A 21,866-nucleotide genomic window follows, 5' to 3' on the forward strand; every position below is an offset into this window, starting at 1 on the left:
GACAATCTCGACAACTCGTGATGGGCCAGATGGCGGAGATCCGGTCCCTCTTCCGGCGGCTCGGCCTCCTCATCAACGCCGAGAAGTCCACTTTGATTCCTTCTCAGCGCGTGGAGTTCATCGGAGCGGTCCTCGACTCCACCATAGCCAGGGCCTGTCTCCCTCGCGCCCGCCACCAGACGATGGTCGCCTTCATCATGGACCTAGTCACCTTCCCGACCACGACGGTGCGCTCCTGCCTCCGCCTCCTGGGCCACATGGCGGCATGCACGTATGTGACCGCGTACGCGCGGCTCCGCCTCCGCCCATTCCAGTCCTGGCTCGCGTCGGTGTACCGGCCACATCGAGACCCGATCGATATGGTGGTGACGGTCTCCAGAGCGACCCTCGAGTCCCTCCGTTGGTGGCTCGACCCGGAGATCGTGTGTGCCGGGGTCCCGTTCCACCCTCCGCGCCCGTCTGCCACGGACGCCTCGGCGCTCGGTTGGGGGGCTCACCTAGGCGATCTCCACACCCAAGGCCTCTGGTCGACCCAGGAGCTCGCCCTGCATATCAATGTCCGCGAGCTGCGAGCGATCCATCTAGCCTGCCGAACTTTCTGCCCCCACCTGCAAGGCCGATGTGTGACAGTGTTCACGGACAATACAACAGCAATGTTCTACGTGAACAAGCAGGGCGGAGCACGCTCCTCCCCCCTCTGCAGGGAGGCGATGCTCCTGTGGGACTTCTGCGTGACCCACTCCATTCACCTGCAAGCGTCCTTTCTTCCGGGAGTGCAGAACACGCTGGCCGACCGTCTCAGCAGGTCGTTCCTCTCCCACGAGTGGTCCCTCCGTCCAGATGTCGTCCACACAATCTTCCGGAGGGTGGGGTTTCCCCAGATAGACCTATTCGCCTCCAGGGAGAACAGGAAGTGCCACCTGTTTTGTTCATTCCAGGGTCGCTCGCCAGGCTCCCTGTCCGATGCCTTCCTCTACCCCTGGACGGATCGCCTCCTCTACGCCTTCCCTCCGTTCCCGCTCGTGCACCGAGTGCTCCTGAAGCTTCGGAGGGACAGAGCCCACGTCATATTCATAGCGCCGGCCTGGCCGAGGCAGCACTGGTACACCCTGCTGCTCGAGCTCTCCGTTCGGGATCCCATCCCCCTCCCGTCGTGGCCGGACCTCATCACCCAGGACTTCGGCAGACTCCGCCATCCGAACCTGCAGTCCCTCCATCTTACAGCTTGGTACCTGAGTGGTTGACCCACGCGGAGAGGGACTGTTCCGCGGCAGTTCAGCAAGTCCTGCTTGAGAGTCGAAAGCCTTCCACTCGCTCCACTTACCTCGCGAAATGGAAGAGGTTCGCGCTTTGGTGCGATCAGCGAAGTCTGAATCCATTCGTAGTTCCGGTACCTACCATCCTCGACTACGTTTGGTACCTTAAGGAGCAAGGTCTTGCAGTCTCCTCATTGAGGGTTCACCTGGCAGCAGTGTCCGCCTTTCGTCCATCGCTGGAAGGTCGGTCCATCTTCTCCAACCAGATGGTTTCCCGCTTCCTTAAAGGCCTGGACCGCTTGTACCCGCCGGTGCGGCGTCCTGCCCCGACCTGGGATTTGAACCTCGTCCTGGCCATGCTGATGGGTCCCCCCTTCGAGCCCTTGGCCACGTGCTCCCTGCTCTACCTCTCCTGGAAGACAGCTTTCCTCGTCGCCATTACATCCGCGAGACGAGTCTCTGAGCTTCGCGCACTAACGGTGGGTCCACCTTACACCGTCTTCCATGCAGACAAGGTACAGCTTCGACCGCATCCGGCCTTCCTCCCCAAGGTGGTATCGGCCTTCCACCTCAACCAGGAGATCTTCCTCCCGGTCTTCTTCCCGAAGCCGCATACCTTGCCTCGGGAACAACAGCTTCACACCCTGGACGTCCGCAGGGCGCTTGCCTTTTACATCAAGCGGACGAAGCCTTTCCGGCGTTCGACCCAGCTGTTTGTGGCAGTCGCCGACCGCATGAAGGGTGAGCCGGTCTCCTCCCAGAGAATTTCCTCCTGGGTCACTGCGTGTATTCGGACCTGCTACGAGCTTGCTCGCGTGCCGCCATGCCGCCTCACCGCTCACTCGACAAGGGCGCACGCCTCGTCGGCCGCCTTCCTGGCCAATGTTCCACTCCAGGACATCTGTCGAGCGGCCACCTGGTCTTCGGTCCACACCTTCGCCTCCCACTACGCGTTGGTGCAACAGTCTCGAGCAGTGATGAGCTGCCAAATTTTTAACAACGGGTTCCCTCCTCCCTCCAAAATTTTAACAACGGGTTCCCTCCTTCCCCCCCCTCCGTGGGGGGGGGTCGTGCCCCATCCAACCCCTCATGTTCCTTAACACACACACTCCGAGACCCCTGACCCATCCCCCCCTTCCCTGTCCCCTGACTGCCCCTTGCCGCCCCACCCAACCCCTCCTCTCATTCTCAATGGCCCCCCAGAACCCCTACCCCATACAACTACCCCTTCTCTCTGTCCCTGAGTGCCCCCACCACCTCATCCAACCCTGCTCTTTCCTGACTGCTCCCCAGGACCCTTGCCCCCATTCAATCCCCCTGTTCCCTGCCCTCTGACTGCCCTGACCCCTATCCCCCCCCCACAACCCACCCCCTCCCTGCCCCCTTACCACACTGCCTGGGGACAGGGTCCACTCTGCCAGGACCACGACCGGCGCCGCGGGGCCCGACTCCCCGGGCCGGGCCGGCACCGGGGCCCAGCCACGGGGCCCGACTCCCCGGGCCGGGCCGGCACCGGGGCCCAGCCACGGGGCCCGACTCCCCGGGCCGGGCCGGCACCGGGGCCCAGCCACGGGGCCCGACTCGCCGGGCCGGCACCGGGGCCCGACTCACCGGGCCGCTCGGCCCGACTCCCCGGGCCGGGCCAGCACCGGGGCCCAACTCGCCGGGCCACTCGGCCCGACTCCCCGGGCCGGGCCGGCACCGGGGCCCGGCCGCTCGGCCCGACTCCCCGGGCCGGCACGGGGGCCCGGCCGCTCGGCGGCAGCCGTGGGGCCCGACTCCCCGGGCCGGCGCTGGGCTGGAGGGAGCCACAGTCTGGGACCGGGAGCTGCTGAGCCAGCCGCACCTCCCCTCCCCCTCTGCGCCCCAGCTTACCTGCTGGCTGCCTCCATGCTGCTTGTTCAGGCTTCCCGCGAACATCTGATTCGCGGGAAGCAGGGGAGGGGGAGGAGAAGGGGGCGGAGCAGGAGAGGAGTGGGCGGGAACTTTTGTTAAATTTAGCAGCCCTTAACAAGCGGTTCTAAAATGGCTGCTAAATTTAACAACGGGTTCCCGCGAACCCGTGCGAACCCGCTGCAGCTCACCCCTGGTCTCGAGATGACGCAGCCTTCGGCTCCGCGGTATTATACTCCGCCACGTCTCACTCCGACCCCACCGCCTAGGTAAGGCTTGGGAATCACCTAACTGGAATGCATAGGAGCAATCACTCGAAGAAGAAAAGACGGTTACTCACCTGTAGTAACTGTTGTTTTTCGAGATGTGTTGCTCCTATCCATTCCAGACCCGCCCTCCTTTCCCACTGTCGGAGTAGCCAGCAAGAAGGAACTGAGGAGCGGACGGGCCGGCTGAGGTATATAATGGGTGCCATAGCGGCGCCACTCCAGGGGGCGCTAGCCGGCCCGCCGGGGTTGCTAGGGTAAAAAGTTCCGAGATGCCGTGCACGCGCGGCGCGCACACCTAACTGGAATGGATAGGAGCAACACATCTCGAAGAACAACAGTTACTACAGGTGAGTAACCGTCTTTTCTATGTCTGTACAGGTCCTAGCGCAATGGGATCCTGGTCTGTGACTGGGACTATGAGGCAGTGCTGCAATACAAATAATCACATGCTGATCTACAGAAATACTTTTTTTACTGTAGCCATTCCCTCTGGCTTAAGAGATTAGTCACTGAAAATGGAAGTATGTGAACTTGACATCTGCAGTTTAACTCAGTCCCTTCATCTCCTGCAGTGAGTGTGCTTTCTGCTCAATACACACTCAATGGATCCACATAATAGGGTTATGAAGATGGGTCTATGGGAGGGTTTGACTTCCTCTACCATGGGCTGCTATTGCAGGAAGGAGGTTTGCTTGGAAGAGATGAGGTCCATCTGACCAAGAAGGAGAAGAACATCTTCATGCGCTGACTCACCAACCTTATGAGAAGAGCTTAAAACTAAGTTCAGAGGGGGCGGGTGAAAAAAGCCACCAGGTAAAAAAAGGTGACCTTAATAGAGGACTAGATGTTTGGGGAAAAGCAGATGTGGAAAATTGTAGTAGAATTATAGGAGTAACAAAAGGGAAATCCACGGAGGGTATCTGCTTAACATCTTAGATGTCTATACACAAATGGAAGGAGTAATAATAATGAGGAATAAACAGTAAAATCTGGGAGTTTTAGTACATATGTCATAACTGAGCTTAACTGGCATCGCAGATACTTGATAGGCTAAATCTCATAACTGGAATATTGATATAGAGGGCTATAGCTTGGTCAGGAAGGACAGGCAGGAAAAAAAAACCAGAGGACATATTGCATTGTACACTTGTTCTGAGGTCCAGAAGGAGGTGAGAAGCAGACCAGTTGAAAGTCTCTGAGGCCTTGTCTACACTACAGGACTATTTCGAATCTACTTAAGTCGAATTTGTGGATTCGACCTTATGAAGTCGAATTTGTGTATCCATACTAAATACACAAATTCGAACTTCTGAGTCCACATTCACGGGGCCAGCGTCGACTTTGGAAGCGGTGCACTGTGGGAAGCTATCCCACAGTTCCCGCAGTCCCCGCTGCCCATTGGAATGCTGGGTAGAGCTCGCAATGCCTGCTGGGTGAAAAAATGTGTTGAGGGTGGTTTTGGGTAACTGTCATCATTGAACCGTCAATCACGCCCTCCCTCCATGAAAGCGCCGGCGGGAAATCTGTTCGCGCCCTTGTCTGGTCGGTTACAGCGCGGACGCCACATCACTGCGAGCATGGAGCCCGCTGCGATCATCGCTGCACTTATGGCCGTTGTCAACTCCTCGCACCTTATCGTCCACCTCTTCCACAGCCAGCTGATGAGAAACCGGGCGAGGAGGCTCCGGCAGCGCGGTGAGGAGAGTGGCACAGACCTCTCAGAAACCAGGGTACGCCGGGCAGTGGAGATCATGGTGGCAATGGGTCACGTTCATGGTGTGGAACGGCGATTCTGGGCCCGGGAAACAAGCACAGACTGGTGGGACCGCATAGTGCTGCAGGTCTGGGATGACACAGAGTGGCTGCGAAACTTCAGGATGCGTAAGGGCACTTTCCTTGAACTGTGTGACTTGCTGTCCCCTGCCCTGAAGCGCCAGGACACACGCATGCGAGCAGCCCTGAGTGTGCATAAGCGAGTGGCCATTGCTCTCTGGAAACTAGCAACGCCAGACAGCTACCGGTCAGTAGCGAACCACTTTGGCGTGGGCAAATCTACCGTGGGGATTGCTGTCATTCAAGTAGCCCACGCAATCGTTGAGCAACTGCTCTCAAAGGTAGTGACTCTCGGAAATGTCCAGGTCATCATAGATGGCTTCTCCGCGATGGGATTCCCAAACTGCGGTGGGGCTATAGATGGGACTCACATCCCTATCCTGGCACCAGCCCACCAGGCCAGCGAGTACATTAACCGAAAGGGCTACTTTTCAATGGTGCTGCAAGCTGTGGTGGACCATAGGGGACGTTTTACCAACATCAACGTCGGGTGGGCGGGCAAGGTTCATGACGCGCGTGTGTTCAGGAACTCTGGTCTGTTTAGACGACTCCAGGCAGGTACTTTCTTCCCGGACCACAAAATAACGGTTGGGGATGTGCAGATGCCTACAGTGATCCTCGGGGACCCGGCCTACCCGCTAATGCCCTGGCTCATGAAGCCTTATACAGGCGCCCTGGACAGTGCGAAGGAACTCTTCAACTACCGGCTGAGCAAGTGCAGAATGGTGGTGGAGTGTGCTTTCGGACGTCTCAAGGGGAGATGGCGGAGCTTACTGACTCGCTCGGACATCAGCGAAAAGAATATCCCAGTAGTTATTGCTGCTTGCTGTGTGCTCCACAATCTATGTGAGAGCAAGGGCGAGACCTTTTTGGCCGCTTGGGAGGTTGAGGCAAATCGCCTGGCTGCTGTTTACGATCAGCCAGACACCCGTGCCGAGAGAATATCCCAGCGGGAAGCGCTGTGCATCAGGGAGGCTTTGAAAGCGAGTTTCCTCGCAGAGCAGGGTAACCTGTGACTGTCTACTTGATTTTAAGAGAGCCTGATCATGGGCCTGTGTCTGTATGTGTCCAGTTAGATCTGAGCTCACAAACCCGGTTCTCCAAGTTTTCCCCACGTCCAAAGCACGTTTTAAAACTAATGAAACGTAACAGTACTTAATAATAAATCTTTCGTTGACTTTGCATTTCTGTTTCTTGGTTGAAACATGTAAGCATTCTGTGCTGGGTAAGGTGTGCACTGATGTACAGACCGCTTGTCCAAAACAGGACGGACAGCCTCCTGCTCCTACATAGGTCTGTGGGGTGGGGGACGGTTTACGGTGGTTCTGCATGTAGGGGGAGGGTTGCAGGAATGGGTGGGTTTGCAGGGGTGCCGTCTTTGGATAGGGGTTTACATGACGGCTGTGGGCTGTGGGTTTGGGCGTTGGAAGGGGTGAGGGGTGTGGGGGAAGGGTGAGTATCTGCCCCTGGATGAGGGCTCTTTTTGGGGCTCAGGGCACCGGGGAGGATCGTGGCTACGGTCGAAGTGCATGTGAAGGGAAGCCTGCCTTTACATTCAGGGATGGCAGGCACCAGGATCCTGGACAAGCATACACATCAACGAAAGACCCGGGGCAGCATACACCACACAGACTGACCCTGGTGCCTAGTGACTGCAGTCTGTGTGTGCCCTGCAGTTGACCCTGCACCCAAGTCTGTACCATGGTACTGTGGGCTATGCACTGCAATTACAATCCCCCCCCCCACAGAAAGTCTTCTGACACGAGAAACGTGACGGAAACAGTGAGTAACACCAAACCGCTGTTAATAATGTAGTACACAGTGGGGGGTTTAAACTTGGAGTTGGGACTGGTTGATGCTGTAAGGAAAGAACTTGTACAAATTTACAGCGTGAGAGGTGTCTCGAACATTAGCGGTCTGCTGCGGTGCAGGGACAGTTCTCACGGCCCCTACCGCCCCTCCTTCTTGTAACTTTGGGTGAGGGGGGGACAGGACTTCTTGGCGTTGGAGGGCGGTTGCAGATGCACTGCAGGGGGGCTCTCTCCTCCTGCCTGCGGTCTTGCAGAACATCTACAAGGCGCCGGAGCATGTCCGTTTGCTCCCTCATTAGACCAAGCAGCGTTTGAGTCGCCTGCTGGTCTTCCTGCCGCCACCTATCCTCCCGTTCCATGTGTGTGCGATGCTGCTGACACAGGGTGTCCCTCCACTGTCTCTGCTCTGCCGCCTCCGCTCTGGAGCAGGCCATCAGTTCCTGGAACATGTCGTCCCTAGTCTTTTTCTTTCGGCGTCTAATCTGAGCCAGCCTCTGCGAGGGGGATGCCGGGGCAGTCCGGGAAAGAGCCGAAGCTGTGTGATGCGAAAAAGTAGGTGATTTCCTTGAACACATACATGTTTGCCAACAGTAAACACAGTCTAGTCAGTTTCAGTTAACAAGACCAAAGAGGGAACCAAGTCTCAGGAGATCTCAGAACTAGTCCGAGATTTCGGAATACGCTCTCATTGGCGGAGCCATTGCACTGGACAGCGCACAAGCGAGGAGACAGCTGCATCCCTCTTGCACAAAGTCCTGGTAAGCCTTACAGTACATACTGCTTATCAGTTAGTGGTTAGCTGTGCTCTCCTACTAAAGGAAATGTGCAAAGCAGAAAGGATGAGCCTTTTGCAGCCCCTCCCGCCAGTGCACGGGAACGATCAATGGATGCTTGTTCTCTGTGGCCTCTCGCACGTGGCTGTTAGTCGAGGGTCATTGTTATGCAACCTAATTGTAAACCATTAACAATAGTAACACTACACTAATTGCCCTACTTAGATGCAGTATTTGCAGAACGAGATCACCCTGAGGCGGGTCACTCGTGCCCAGAAAGACAGGATGTTACGGGACGCACTGCACAGACCAGGACCATATGCAGCAATGCTAGTCGAGGCAATGGTTTCCACTCTATATTCGGATGTCCTGGCGTGGAAGAGTCTGCTTCCACGGAGCGCCCAACAAGGCACCTCTTCCGACGAACCTCATGCGGAGGCTTTGCGAGGAACTGAGTGACACCTTCGTGGAAATGTCGCTAGAGGATTATTTTTCTATCCCCATTTGTGTGGACCGTCTCTTTATATAGTTTAATATTTAGAATTTTGTAAATACAGTTTCTATTTTTTCTATAACAATGTTACAAAAAATAAATGTTTATACGTGTGTAGCACTTACCGCCTGATCCTTCCCCTGATTCCGAGTCCGGGTTAACGGCAGGGGAGGGTTGGTAGGGGATCTCTGTGAGGGTGATGAAGAGATCCTGGCTGTCAGGGAAAGTGGGAGTGTGTTCGCTGTCACCTGCGCCGTCCTCAAAAGACCCTTCCTCAGCTTCTCCATCGGCGAACATCGAGGAGGAACTGTCCCGGTACACTATTCCGTCCTCGGAGTCCACCGTCACTGGTGGGACAGTGGTGGCAGACCCACCTAGAATGGCATGCAGTGCCTCGTAGAAGCGGCATGTCTGGGGCTGTGCTCCCGAGCGTCCGTTTGCCGCTCTGACTTTTTGATACCCTTGTCTTAGGTCCTTGACTTTCACGCGGCACTGCATCGCATCCCGGCTGTATCCTTTCTCTTTCATGGCTTTCGAGACCTTCTCGAAGGTCTTCGCATTCCGCTTGCTGGAGCGCAGCTCCGAGAGCACAGACTCCTCGCCCCACACAGCGATCAGATCCATGACTTCCCTGTCAGTCCATGCTGGGGACCTCTTTCTATTCTGGGATTGCCCGGACTCCTCTGCTGGAGAGCTCTGCATCGTGGCAGGTGCTGCGGAGCTCGCCCCGATGTGCAACCAGAACGTCAGATTCAAAGTGCTCAGACAGGAAAATGAATTCAAATTTTCGCGGGTCATTTCCTGTGTGGCTGGGCAGAGAATCCAAGCTCGGACTGCTGTCCAGAGCGTCAACAGAGTGGTGCAGTGTGGGATAGGTCCCGGAGCTACTAAGTTCGATTTGCATCCACACCTAGCCTAATTCGAGCTAGCCATGTCGAATTTAGCGTTACTCCACCTGCCGGGGTGGAGTACCAAATTCGAACTAAAGAGCCCTCTAGTTCGAATTAAATGGCTTCCTGGTGTGGACGGTTGAGCGGTTAGTTCGAATTAACGCTGATAAATTCGAATTAAAGTCCTAGTGTAGACCAGGCCTCAGTAAAGATAAAAGAAGGAAAAAACAGGGGTGATGTCCTGGTAGGGGTCTATTACAGACCACCCAATCAGGAAGAGGAGGGAGATGAGGCATTTCTAGAACAAAAACCAGAAATATTCAAAAATCAAATCCTGATGATAATAATGGGGGATTTTACCTACCTAGACAGCTGTTAAAAAAGAAATATGGCAAAAAAACAAAATTATCCAGTAAATTCCTGGAATGTACTGGGGACAATGCTTTGTTTCAGAAAATGGTGTTTTTCTGAAGGACAACCATTTTAGACTTGATTTTGACCAACAGGGAGGAGCTGGTTGTGAATGTGAAGGTGGAAGGTGATTTGGGTGAAAGTGATCATGAATGATAGATTTCATGATTCTAAGGAAAGGAAGGAGTGAGAATGACAGAAGGAGGACTACAAAAAGCACATTTCAATATACTCAGAGAATTGGTAGGTAGCCACCCATAAGGAAAATATCTAAGGCATAAAGGAGTTCAGGAAGTTTCTCATGGAGACAATATTAAAGGCACAACTGCCAATACAAAGGAAAGATAGGAAGAATAGTAAGTTTTTTAATGACCTGAAAATCAAAAAGAAATCCTACAAAATGTGAAACATGGACGAATTACTAAGGAGAAGTACAAAAGAATAGCATATACGTGTAAGGATATGAAAATCAGAAAGGATAAGGCACAAAATCGGTTATACATAGCAAGGGACAAATGTAATTGGAATTCTTTTTCCATATGGTTTACTGCAAAGAGTGTCATCACTCTGAATGCTTTAAAGCAGGGGTGGGCAAACTTTTTGGGGTGAGGGCCACATCTGGGTGAGGAAATTGTATGCAGGGCCGGGGCAGGGGGGGTGGAGTGTGGGATGTGGAGGAAGGGGCTCAGGACAAGGGATTGGGGCAGAGAAGGGGTGCAGAGTGTAAGAGGGGGCTCAGGGAAGGGGGTTGGGGTACAGGAGGGGTATGGAGTGCAGGATGGGGCTCAGGGCAGGGAGTTGGGGTGCACGGGGTGCAGGGTGCAGCAGGGAGCTCAGGGCAGGTGGTTGGAATGCACAGAAGTGCAGAAAGGGGCTCAGGGCAGGGAGTTGGGTGCAGGAGGGGTGCGAGGTACAGGCAGAGGGCTTAGGGCAGGAAGTTGGGGGGCGGGGGGCAGGAGGGGTTTGAGCTCCAGCCCGGTGCCGCTTACCTAAAGCGGTTCCGGGGTGGCAGTGGCGCACACCAGGGCCAGGGCAGGCTCCCTGCATGCCTGCCCTGTCCCCACGCCACTCCAGGAAGTGCTGCGGCCCCTGGGGGGGGGGGGGGGGAGAGGCAGAGGGCTCTGCGTGCGCACATGGAGCCCTTTGCCTCCCGGCCCGGGGGCTGCTTCTGAGAGCAGCGCCGGGCCCGCAGCACCACCAGGGGTAATCCCGCGGGCCGGATCCAAAGCCCTGAAGGGCCGGATCCGGCCCGCGGGCCATAGTTTGCCCATCCCTGCTTTAAAGGCAACATAACTTCCAAAATCAAGAGTTGGCTCTATATATGGCCCTACATATGACACCACACTGTATCAAACACAATAAAAATTAATGTAGTTGATTTGTCTGGCAGGACATGGAAATTAAGTATAAATTTCAATTCATTGTAAAAGAATATAAAATCAATATTTGTAATACAGTTCAATAAGGTTTCATCAGGCTTTTTGATCAACCAAATTAAAAAGCAGAGGGAAACCAACCAACCACACTCAAGGGTCACTGTGCATTCTCCAAGGCAGTTTCTTCTCTTTCTTTGTTTGATGCTTTTATTTATATAAATTCAACCAGGAGCAGATTTTCAGGTAAAACCAATACTGGAAAGTGTGGTAAACAGAGAGGGACGGAACCAAAATTCAAAATGATGTTGAGAGAATGAGAAATTCTTCACTGGAGCAAATGTAGCCACCTATTGAACTGCTTACTTGTATGGGCCCAGATATTGATATGTATTTAGGTTCCTAAAAGCTACTGATTTCAGTGCGAGTTAGGAGCCTAAATACCTTTGAGGATCTTGTCCATGTAATTACAACACATACCTGGTCGGCAGCAGATTGTGAGGTATGCTGCAGTCACATTGATGTCATAATAGTGCTTGCATAATCTTAACTGACTATCCTGGCCATGACAGACTGAGAGGCCAGCTGCCTGACAGTACAGGAGCTCTTTAGAGAAAGGACTGTAGGAAGTGGTGAGAAAAGACTAAAACATGAATAATCTTGTGAGTGAACAGGAGGTAACTGAGAGAGGTAAGGGTCAGCATTGTATTTTCTAGATCCAGTCTATATTCACACACACATTCAGAAAGCATAGGCATACAGATAGATTAGTTGTAATGTTCTCCATTTGTATGACCAGAACCTCAGCTGCTGTAAATCAGTGTTGCTCTGTTGTCTTCCTTGTAGCTGTGTCGATTTACACCAGTTGAGGACTTGGCCTACAGCCTGTGGACCTGGAAACTTTCCTGAGAATCTCAGTTTCTATTGAATGTTATGGGGGAGGTCTGACTAAGCAAAACTCTTAAAGCATGTGCTTAACTTTAGGTCTCTTTGTTGGCTTAGAGTTAAGCATGTGATTAGGATGCTGAATCAGGGTGTAGGTGCCTTAATATGGATTTAGGAGCTTAAGTTTAGGCACCCAGTTTTGAACATTTGGGCCATAAATAATTATTCTGTATGCTATCAAACCTCATCAACTGATAGTAAAGAGGGAAAGGAAGATTATTTTACATGGGGATTTACTTGAAAGGAGCAAATTTTCTTCATTATGATTTCCCCCCAAACACACTGGGTCCTTCAGCACACAAACCTGGTCATCAGGTGGAAGGAAGAGGATTTACATGATTCCCAGGTCGTCTTCTCCTCACAGTGTTTGGGCACCTGCAGAATCTTTACTGGATAGTGAATTAAAGAAGCCAGCACCAATTCTACTATCAGTGGTAACCAAATAAATCCTTTTATTTAATTTCAGATGTTTATAATGAGGTTGTTTCCCTCCTGGTGCACATAGCTGACCAAGATAAGGACAGAATTGCCCTCAGGATTGCCTCTATAGCTAAGACCAAGCTGGCTAGTGTTGCGAGAGTTCTGCTGGAGAAACTGCAACAGGATAAGGTAGGGTAGTTTCATGAAATTAAATCTGCTTTCCATGTGTCCACACCAAATTCTGCCTGACTTCCTGGGGGAATGCATGGGGGTAATTCAGTATAGAACTTGGCCTGGTGCACCAGCAGCATAATCTGTATTCACCCTTCTATCCTCCATCATGCAAAATGCTGTTATTACAGATCAGGCTGATATAATGCTCTATAAAAAGAGCATTGTCCGTTTTCACACAGTGGAGTACATGAGTTGTATATAGTAAAAGTACACTATAGGACCTGCAGTAATCTCTTCCAATAATACTTTGCCCTTCTTTAGCATCTTCATCCAAAAATCTCAAAGCACTTACCTAACACTAGTGAATTAAGACTCACAGCACCCTTGTGAGAATGGTAAGTATGATCCCCATTTACAGATGATTTGTGTCACAGGGAATTCAGTTACTTGCTCAACACCACTTAGCAAGTTAGTAAAAGAATGTGAATAAAACCCAAGTGAACTGACTCCCTGCTCTTATTCCTAACCAACACTCATGTCATCATAAGAAAGATTATTGAGATTATAGCACTGAAGGGACCGTATCTATATATTTTCTGGGGGGGGGGGCGGATTCTGCAACAAAAAAATAAAAATGATGCGCACAGTATTTTAACATTCTGCAAATATACAATATAATTGCACCAGTTCAAATTATTTATTTCAAAATCCCTGTCAGCAAGTATGTCTGTATCAATAGACAACAAAAAGGATTGAGAAAATCTTTTTTGACAAATAGATTCCTTACTATGCATATTAATACAGAACTCTGAGTAACAATTCACTTCAACTCACTACAGAGCCATATTTCTTGCACCCCTCATGGCTTGGTGGAGTCAGGGGTAATGGAGGAGCTGAGGGAGAGGGAGGTGAATTGCTGGGAAGGAGCCTGGGTGTGAACTGGGAGGGTTGCTGGGTATGGATGGGAAAGGTATGGAACAGTTTTTTGGGGAGGGGCGGGGAGGAATTGTTAGGGAGCTCTCCCCATGCAGACCCTGGCTGACTCCTAACCTCTCCCATTCAGTAAGGCATCTGCCCCTGCCTCCATGTGTTCCTGCACCCCCACTCAGATACCCACTCCCCCCAAACCAATGTGGCTCTATGCCCCACCCAACCATCCCCTGTCCCTGTGTAGCTCTGCACCTCCTCCCCCATCACTATGTGGTTCTGAACCTCCCTCCCCCCTGTAACACTGGGTCTCCACTCCCATTCAGCCCCTGCCCCAGTCTGTCCTCCCCCACTAGCCCTTATGAGCAGAACCGAACTGCTTGTCTTGGCCTCCTAGTACTTTAATTATTTGAATTACTTGATTAATGATGAATCTCTTTTGGTTTTAAAGAATAAAATTATTGCCTAATCCAGAGCTACTTGTATTACATAGTGCTTATGTATTCATAAATTATCAGTGACAATTTTCAATTAAACAAATCCTCCTGACATTTAAAAATGAATGGAAGGAGCTTCTCCCCAGTGGAGCTGTGTGTTCTGATTGCAGTTTGCAGAAGCCTCCTTTTCAAGCAGCACCAATGGAATGTTTAGCCAATCGAGAGATCTGATTGGCTCTGAACATTCCAAAGGGCTTTATGACCTTGGCATGCAGGTCACCTAGATATAGAGACTCCCAGGAGACAGAGATGGAAAAGATCTATTGGATCATCCAGTCCATGTCCCTGTGAATGCAGAACCATTCCAAATGGCCATTTCCCACTGGTTTGGCCAAACTAATTTTAAAAGCCCCTAACGACTGAACTTCCGCTATTTTCCTAGGAAGACTATGTCATAACCTTATAGACCCGTCTCACAGGTGAGGCATTTTTCCTGTTATTAAAGTCTAAATTGTCTTTTTTTAGTTTAATCCCATTACTCCTACTTTTACCTAAATGCAGTGATGAGCTGCCAAAATATTAACAACTGGTTCCCTCCTCCTCACCTCATGAGGGGGTCGTGCCCCCACCGGGGGTCATGCCCCATCCAACCCCCCATGTTCCTTGACACCCCCCTGGGACCCCTGACCCATCCCTGTCCTCTGACTGCCCCTTGCAGCCCCATCCAATCTCTCCTCTTATTCTTGATGGCCCCCTGGGATCCCTGCCCCATCCAACTACCCCTTCTCTCTGTCCCTGACTGCCCCTGCCACCTCATCCAACCCCTGCTCCTTCCTGACTGCCCCCCAGGACCCTTGTCCCCATTCAATCCCCCTGTTCTCTGCCCTCTGACCACCCTGACCCCCCCACAACACACCGAACACTGCCTCCCTGCCCCCTTACCACACTGCCTGGGTCCGGGTCCGCTCTGCCGGGACCTCGACCAGTGCCGTAGGGCCCGACTCCCCGCGCCGGAGCCGCTGGGCCGGCACCGGGGCCGGAGCCGCTGGGCCCGACTCCCCGGGCCAGGCCGGAGCCGCTGGGCCCGACTCCCCGGGCCGGGCCGGAGCCGCTCGGCCGGCACCAGGGCCGGAGCTGCGGGGCCCGACTTGCCGGGCTGGAGCCGCTCAGCCGGCACCGGGGCCAGAGCCACGGGGCCCGACTTGCTGGGCCGGAGCCGCTCAGCCGGCGCTGCTGGGCCCGACTCCCCGGGCTGGCGCCGCTCGGCTGGCGCCGCGGGACCGGGGCTGCTCAGCCGGCGCCGCTCGGCCGGCACCGCGGGGCCCGACTCCCCAGCCTGGGCCGGGCCGGAGCCGCTCGGCCGGCACCGGGGCCGGAGCCGCAGGGCCCGACTCCCCGGGCCGGGCCGGAGCCGCTCGGCCGGCACCGGGGCCGGAGCCGCAGGGCCCGACTCCCCGGGCCGGGCCGGAGCCGCTCGGCCGGCACCGGGTCCGGAGCCGCAGGGCCCGACTCCCCGGGCCGGGCCGGAGCCGCTCGGCCGGCACCGGTCCGGAGCCACGGGGCCCGACTCGCCGGGCCCGGAGCCGCTCGGCCGGCGCCGGGGCCGGAGCCGCGGGGCCCGACTCCCCGGGCCGGGCCGGAGCTGCTCGCTCGGCCGGCGCCGGGGCCAGAGCCGCGGGGCCCGACTCGCCGGGCCGGGGCCGCTGGCCGGCGCCGGGGCCGGAGCCGCGGGGCCCGACTCCCCGGGCCGGGGCTGCTCAGCTGGCGCCAGGGGGCCGCGGGGTTGGGGCCGCTCGGCCGGCGCCGGGGGGCTACTCGGCCAGCGCCAGGGGGCCAGGGCCGGGGTGGCCGGGGCCGGGGCGGGGCGGCCGGGGCTGGGGAGGCCGGGGCCGCAGGGCCCGACTCCCTGGGCCGGGCCGGAGCTGCAGGTCCCCAGCTGGGCCGGGTCCGAGCCGCTCAGCCGGGACCAGCCCCAGCCGGTGGTGCTTGGCTGGGGCGCTCGGCCAGGGCCAGGGGGAGCCGGACTGGGCCATGCACACACCGTCCCCCCCGCGCCCAGCTTACCTGCCTGCTGCATTTTTCAGGCTTCCCGCGAACATTTGATACGCGGGAAGCAGGGGAAGGGGAGGAGAAGGAGGGTGGAGCATTCAGGGGAGAGGGTGAGGTGAGTTGGGGCCGGGCTGGGTGGACAGCTGCCCTAGCCTTTGTTAAATTTAAAAACTTTTTAGAACCGTTTGTCCTGGAACAACCGGTTCTAAAAAGGCTTCTAAATTTTACAACCGGTTCTCGGGAACCGGTGCGAACCAGCTGGAGCTCATCACTGCCTAAAAAATTCCTCTTCCTCCTTGATGTTCACACGCTACATGTAGTTGTATGGTATTATCATGTCCCCTCATAGTCCTCCTTTTGCCGCATCTGCCTTTGGCAGTTCTTTCAGTCTGTCTTCAGAAGTAGAGGTCTGCTCAGGCCCAGTTTTGAAGCCCAACCTGAACTGGCCCCAAGCCCACTCACCTCACCTTGAGAGGGTTGAATCATTTTCCATCCTGGTCCCAACCCTTCCCCCCAAACCAGATATTGCCACGGCATCCTGCTCATGGAGCCGGCGCAGCGGCAACGATGTGCATCGATGGCTTCATCCTCTGACACTGCCCCCTGTTGTGCTGATCCCATGAGCTAAAGGAGGAGAGCCGACCTGACCTGAGCCCAAGAGCCAGTTGTTTTTTCATCCAACCTGACCCTGATGCCTGTAGTCAGGTCCCATAGGATTTGGGTCAGGTTGCAGGGCTCTATTCAGAAGTCAGTTCTGCCACCCCCCTGCATTCTTTTTTTGCTCTCCCATGAATTACTTCCAGTTTGTTGCTCTCTCTGGGAATGTGGTGCTAGAAAATGCAATAATCCAGATGCAGTCACACCTTAGATGAACAGAGAGGAACTGTCATCTTCCTGCTTTGTGCCATGATCCCTGTGTGGAAAAGACCCAACCCACATGGCTCTTTGTGGTAGCCGTCACCCCTTGCATATACACGTTGACTTGGTTTTTCACTGTCACCCCCAGGGCACTTGTTGCTTCCCACTTTTCTCCCTCCCATTATGTCAGTTACATCCTTTCCAGATGTGCTAGTTTGCAGTTTTCTGAAAGGAATCTTGTTCTCTGCTCAGGTTTTTAATTTCTTTGTGTCCTTCTTTATTTTTTTTCTGTCCCAGCTGATACTAAACTCCCCCATATTTAGTATCATCTGTGAATTTCTACACTGATGGGCCTCATAAAAGACACCTTTAACTGTGCGACTGTCAATGTAGATCTAACTGCTGAGCTAATTTCCGCTAGGAGCTGTTGAGGACTTACTGCGGGAGTTGGGTATTTTGTAATTACACATTTACCAATTCTGTCTGGAGTGACTAGAGCAAGGGCAAGGGGCTCCTTTTTATTGTTTGTTTTCAATAAATGAAACTCGAGAAGGGGGCAGTGAAGGAGGCTTCTTCTGGCTTTTTTCTCTGCAGGAAGATTAAAATATGTCAATTGTTCGGCTGCTTCTGAAGTGCTGCTAATATGGTGATTATGGAGGGCATGGCATGTTTTACACCAATTAAGTCAATGGAGTAGTTGTGTGAGCATGCTGGCTGAGGAGTCAGTGTGGCCTAGGGGATAGGACTCTGGATAATGACTCAGGAGATATGGATTCTCTTCCTGGCCACAGACCTGCTCTGTTATGATAAGACTTGGGCTAATCATTTCATGTTTGGATTCGAAGCTCTTTAGGGCAGGGGCTTATTTGTCAAATTACTGTGTGGTCATCAAGAAAAACTTTTCCGATTTTTTTTCTCTTTTCTGGTTTGTCCCCAGCAAAACAGAGTAGCCATTTACTATATCCTGGAGGGGGTGTTACAGCAGGACACCGGGGGCCTAGAGATAAGGCTAGTGAAAAACATTGTAAGCCTAGCCTCAGACCAGATGAGAGAGACTCAGGTAAGTTAGTTCTCCTGAGCTACTAATCAAAGGATCCAAAGCTTTAACTAATTAAAACTCTCTTTTGGGGGGGGGGGTAAACTATATACTGAAATGAAAATGTATTCTTCTGTTAGAGGCCCACACCTTCCTCCAGACCAAAGCCCAGGTCCTAGACAGCACTTGTGCACATGCATAAGATGGGAAAACTCACATGTGAAAGTTACACATGTGCTTAAGTGCTTTGCAGGATCAGGACCCGAGACACATGATCTCAGACACAGAGACAGGCCTGTGGTTTCTTAATGAGCACGTCTTTCCCAAAGTCTACTAGGGATTTCATTTTTGATACTGATGTTATGTGGGAGGCGCTCTGATACTATAGGGATAAGTGGCAGTATAAAGCTCTAAGACAGACAGACAGAATCTGAGCTATCTCCAAAAGCAGCAGCATTGTATTTAGAATCTAGTTTGGCAGCAGGAAAACCCATGGAAAAATCTCTCTCTTCTTCCAAAGGAAGTCAGCCTCCTTTTGGGGGACAGTTTATTCCAGGAAAGCTCTCTGAATATCTTGAAGCTGTCTGTGTCTCACTACCTCCTCAGGGAAGGGCAGGGCAAAATGTCACGTGACTAAGGTGACCAGTCATCCACCCACAAGGAGCTAATAATGAATAGTCTAACTAAGCAGCTTGCAAGCAACTCGAAGGCTGAAAATTGTTTAGCCAAACGACTCAATGAATATTTATGACTAATGACTGTATCCGCAGAAAGTTGGGTGAGTTCATTCGGAACTTATGCACAGAAATAAGATCTTGACTCATATAAACAACTCTGGCTAGTGCAACCGGCTTCAGTTACTTCAGTCTTTCTCTTTTTTTTTGTTTTGTTTTGTTTTTTTTGTAGGAAGCAACAAATGAAGTAAAAGTGGCAGCTAGCAACACGTTAGTGACTCTGGCAAGCTGCTATTTTGATCATGTCATGTATGAGCTGCGCTGTCATCTGAAACCACCGAAGCTGCCTGAAGAGTTTATTTTAGTTACGCTGGGCAACCTGTCATCAGCCTATGGTATTGTAACTTCCATCTTTTGTTTCAAAGTTATCGTCTTTCATTTAAGGACAGGGGATTACTCTCTCTACCTAAAAATGTTGCAGCTAAACAGAGCTCTGCTTGAGTGTGTGCGTGCGTGCGTGTGTGGAGAGACAAAGGATTCACTGCTCTTGCTAGTTCTGGCTTCCAGATCATGAGCTGTCCAGACGGCAGTGGAAGCTCTAACTTCTGCCCCCAACTGAAGTTCCTTAAGGATGGGAATGAGTGGAAGATCAGGTCTAGTGGAGCTCTTCTCCACCCCACTTCCCATCCAGCCCCAGTGCTCTCTCCCCTTATGCTGGGAGTGAGTTGAGCATCGGGCACAGCTGTGCACTGGTGCAGGATTCCTCTCTTCAGGGTGAATCCCCCACTGGCTTTCAATGGCTCCTTTAAAGCCAGTCTGCTCTGCTTACGCAGCGCAAAATGACCCAGGAGCCCATAGTATCCTGCCCCTCAGTGTTTCTAAGTGTGTTCTAAGAAGGCGGAGAGCAGCCGATTATCTATCTTCCTTCTCTTCTGCAGCACGTAAGTGTATCCCTTTTGTGAGAGTGACCCTGAACACCATGTTCTCCATGCTGGAGTTCGTCAAGGACGGCAGGCTGAGACAAGCATTTTGCGGTGGTAAGTGCCAGCATTTACTGCAGGTGCCCCAAATGGATATTTAGGGAGTCTTGGTACAGATTGAGTGACTGACCAAGTTTGCAAACATGCCCTGAACTATGCTCCCTGCCCTGGATTGCACCAGGTGGTGCGTTCCTTGGCTCCCGCAGCACTCAGTGAAGTTGAGAGTGCTCTGTACTTTGCAGGAGGCACTGAGCATTTGTAAGTTCAAGCCCTTTATGACTCATGGATATAATTTAAAATAAACAGACACAAAGGCTGAAGCTGCCCATCTGCCGGCAGTCTCCTGGTGGAGGAGGTGAAGGGAACAGATTTCAATACTGTACATTTAAAAATCCCATTTCCCACTCCTTCACCCATTCTCTCCTCTTAGTTTCTTTATCATCATCTCCTTTCACCCTCTTTCTCTGTCTTCTCTTCCTCTCCACGTCTCTCTTCCTTTGCTTTTCAGGTGATGCTCAGTAAGGGGTTAATCCTGTGCCTTTGAGGTAAATGGGAATTTTGCCATCGACTTCATAGACAACAGGATTGGGCCCTAATTCTTCTTAGCAAGGACACTAGATACACCTACCTTTAGGGCAAAGTGCTCCCCACTACCTTCAAATCCCAGTAAAGCCAATGGCAGTTAGGGGCACTGAACATCTTTCAGACAAACTGTAACTCGAGATAAAATCATCCAGTGTTAGAGTTAAATAAACAATAACTGCAGAGGACACAAGTCGTTCAGAGGAGAGCTTGCTGAAATATTTTGATTTTTAATTATATTTTCCATAATTTTTCCCCCAAATTTGATGAAAAACAAATGTGAAAAATGTCAGTGACAAGTCTGATCAGGAAGTGTGCATCCAGTGTTTCTGAGTATCTAAAGAGGTGGCTGGATTTTTTTGATTTTTGAAAAATAGAAATGATTTTTAAACTTTGCAATTTTGAAAGAAAAAATCACCATCAGTAAAGATTTGTAATTTAATTTAAACTGTTTTTTCAAGCAGCTCTAATTAAGAGGTAACAAGGAAGGGAGAAAAAATTGTCTTCAGATGCTGGTAATTGAAAAAAGATTGAGAGATCTGCAAATTAAAAAGCCTTTTGAGAAACAAGACACGGAATGGGGGGAAGAGAAATAGCTCAAAATTGATGTTGGATTTCAGCGTCTAGTCCTGAACAGAGCAGTAGCTGCCATGGAATTGTAGTAAACTTTTGGCCTGGGTGTCTTCATGGATAAAGCAACTTCTCCTCGTTACTAATGTGTCCTTTTCACATTGCCTGTCTTCTCTCCGTCCATGCAGTTCTGGAACAATGGTCAAGGGCAGTACGTCTCTTTTTGGCTAACTGGGAAAAGTGCTCATTCCCCAAAGTGGGCCAATTGCGACTCTGCAATCATTTTCTTCCCGTCTACACTCATGTGATCAGCAACTGGCTGACTTGTGAGGAGCCGGAGGTGAGAATTGCTGGTTCTCTAAACCTTTAGCAGAAATTGTAATGTTAAATTCTATGTGTCTGACACTCATTGTGATGATGGCATTTAGTGGTAGGTCCTTTTGGATGGAACAGAGTGTCATGTAAAACATCTAAAACCCAAACATTTATAATGTCACCACATCATGGAAATTCTGTCAGTACACAGTGTACATGGATTCTAGTTTTATGCACCTAACGTGCAGATAAACATGGGATAGTGGCTTAAATTAATTCCTCCATTCAGCCCCAGTGGAGTTCCAGCAGGGATGAGTTGGCCTAGAATGCATACTAATCTGGGGAATATTTTACCTGGTATAGTTGTGAGGTGCATTAGGATATAATCCTGAAACCAACCCTACGAGTCCCGGTTCTTTACCAGGAAATATTGAGATAGGCCCATTCCTACAGTGGAACAAGGGAAGTTGCAGGCATTGGAAGTAGAAAAGGTGTGCCCATTGGATGATACTGAATGAATTAGTAGGAACATAAATTCTGTGTCTCATCTATGCAGCTCAAGCAGGCTATCATCAAAGCCCTTGGTCCCATGATGAGCCTCCTGCTACACAAAGAGGAGTATCAAGATCAGATATTTGAACACCTCTCATGGCTCCTTGAGCAATATAACGAAAACACTGATGTTTTTCACGTCACCAAGGTGAGGTACCACTCCTTAAGGTAACTGTCTATGTGTGTGCATGTATGAACTGCACAAGGAATTTGCTGCCAGTGGGGTTTCCTGGTTGAGACAGTGACTTGTTAGAAAATAAATATCCACACGAGTTCTGGGTTTATACACATGGTGAGCCAGGCAAGAAGATTTGTAGGTAAATGCCTCTTATGAAAAGCATCCTC

At 51.9% G+C, this 21,866-nt stretch overlaps 1 protein-coding gene across 1 annotated transcript; it reads left to right on the forward strand.

The window, feature by feature from the left end:
* Positions 1 to 359: 359 nt before the first annotated feature.
* On the forward strand, positions 360 to 21,024 carry LOC123353839 (maestro heat-like repeat-containing protein family member 2A). The gene is made up of 6 exons (XM_044995255.1): positions 360 to 483; positions 12,414 to 12,556; positions 17,750 to 17,872; positions 18,755 to 18,917; positions 19,461 to 19,559; positions 20,843 to 21,024. Exons 1-6 carry the CDS (start codon positions 360 to 362, stop codon positions 21,022 to 21,024), a joined length of 834 nt encoding a protein of 277 aa, XP_044851190.1.
* Positions 21,025 to 21,866: the final 842 nt, after the last annotated feature.

The sequence above is a fragment of the Mauremys mutica genome, chromosome 20 (genome assembly GCF_020497125.1).
Source record: "Mauremys mutica isolate MM-2020 ecotype Southern chromosome 20, ASM2049712v1, whole genome shotgun sequence".
Taxonomy (NCBI): Eukaryota; Metazoa; Chordata; order Testudines; family Geoemydidae; genus Mauremys; species Mauremys mutica.

Bases quoted from the DNA above. Each gene is read 5' to 3' on its own strand.
- LOC123353839 (XM_044995255.1), top strand. From the start codon at position 360: ATGGTGGTGACGGTCTCCAGAGCGACCCTCGAGTCCCTCCGTTGGTGG. The intron at 484-12,413 runs GTTGGGGGGCTC...ATTTAATTTCAG, and splicing joins CACGGACGCCTCGGCGCTCG to ATGTTTATAATGAGGTTGTT. The intron at 18,918-19,460 runs GTATTGTAACTT...TCTCTTCTGCAG, and splicing joins CAACCTGTCATCAGCCTATG to CACGTAAGTGTATCCCTTTT.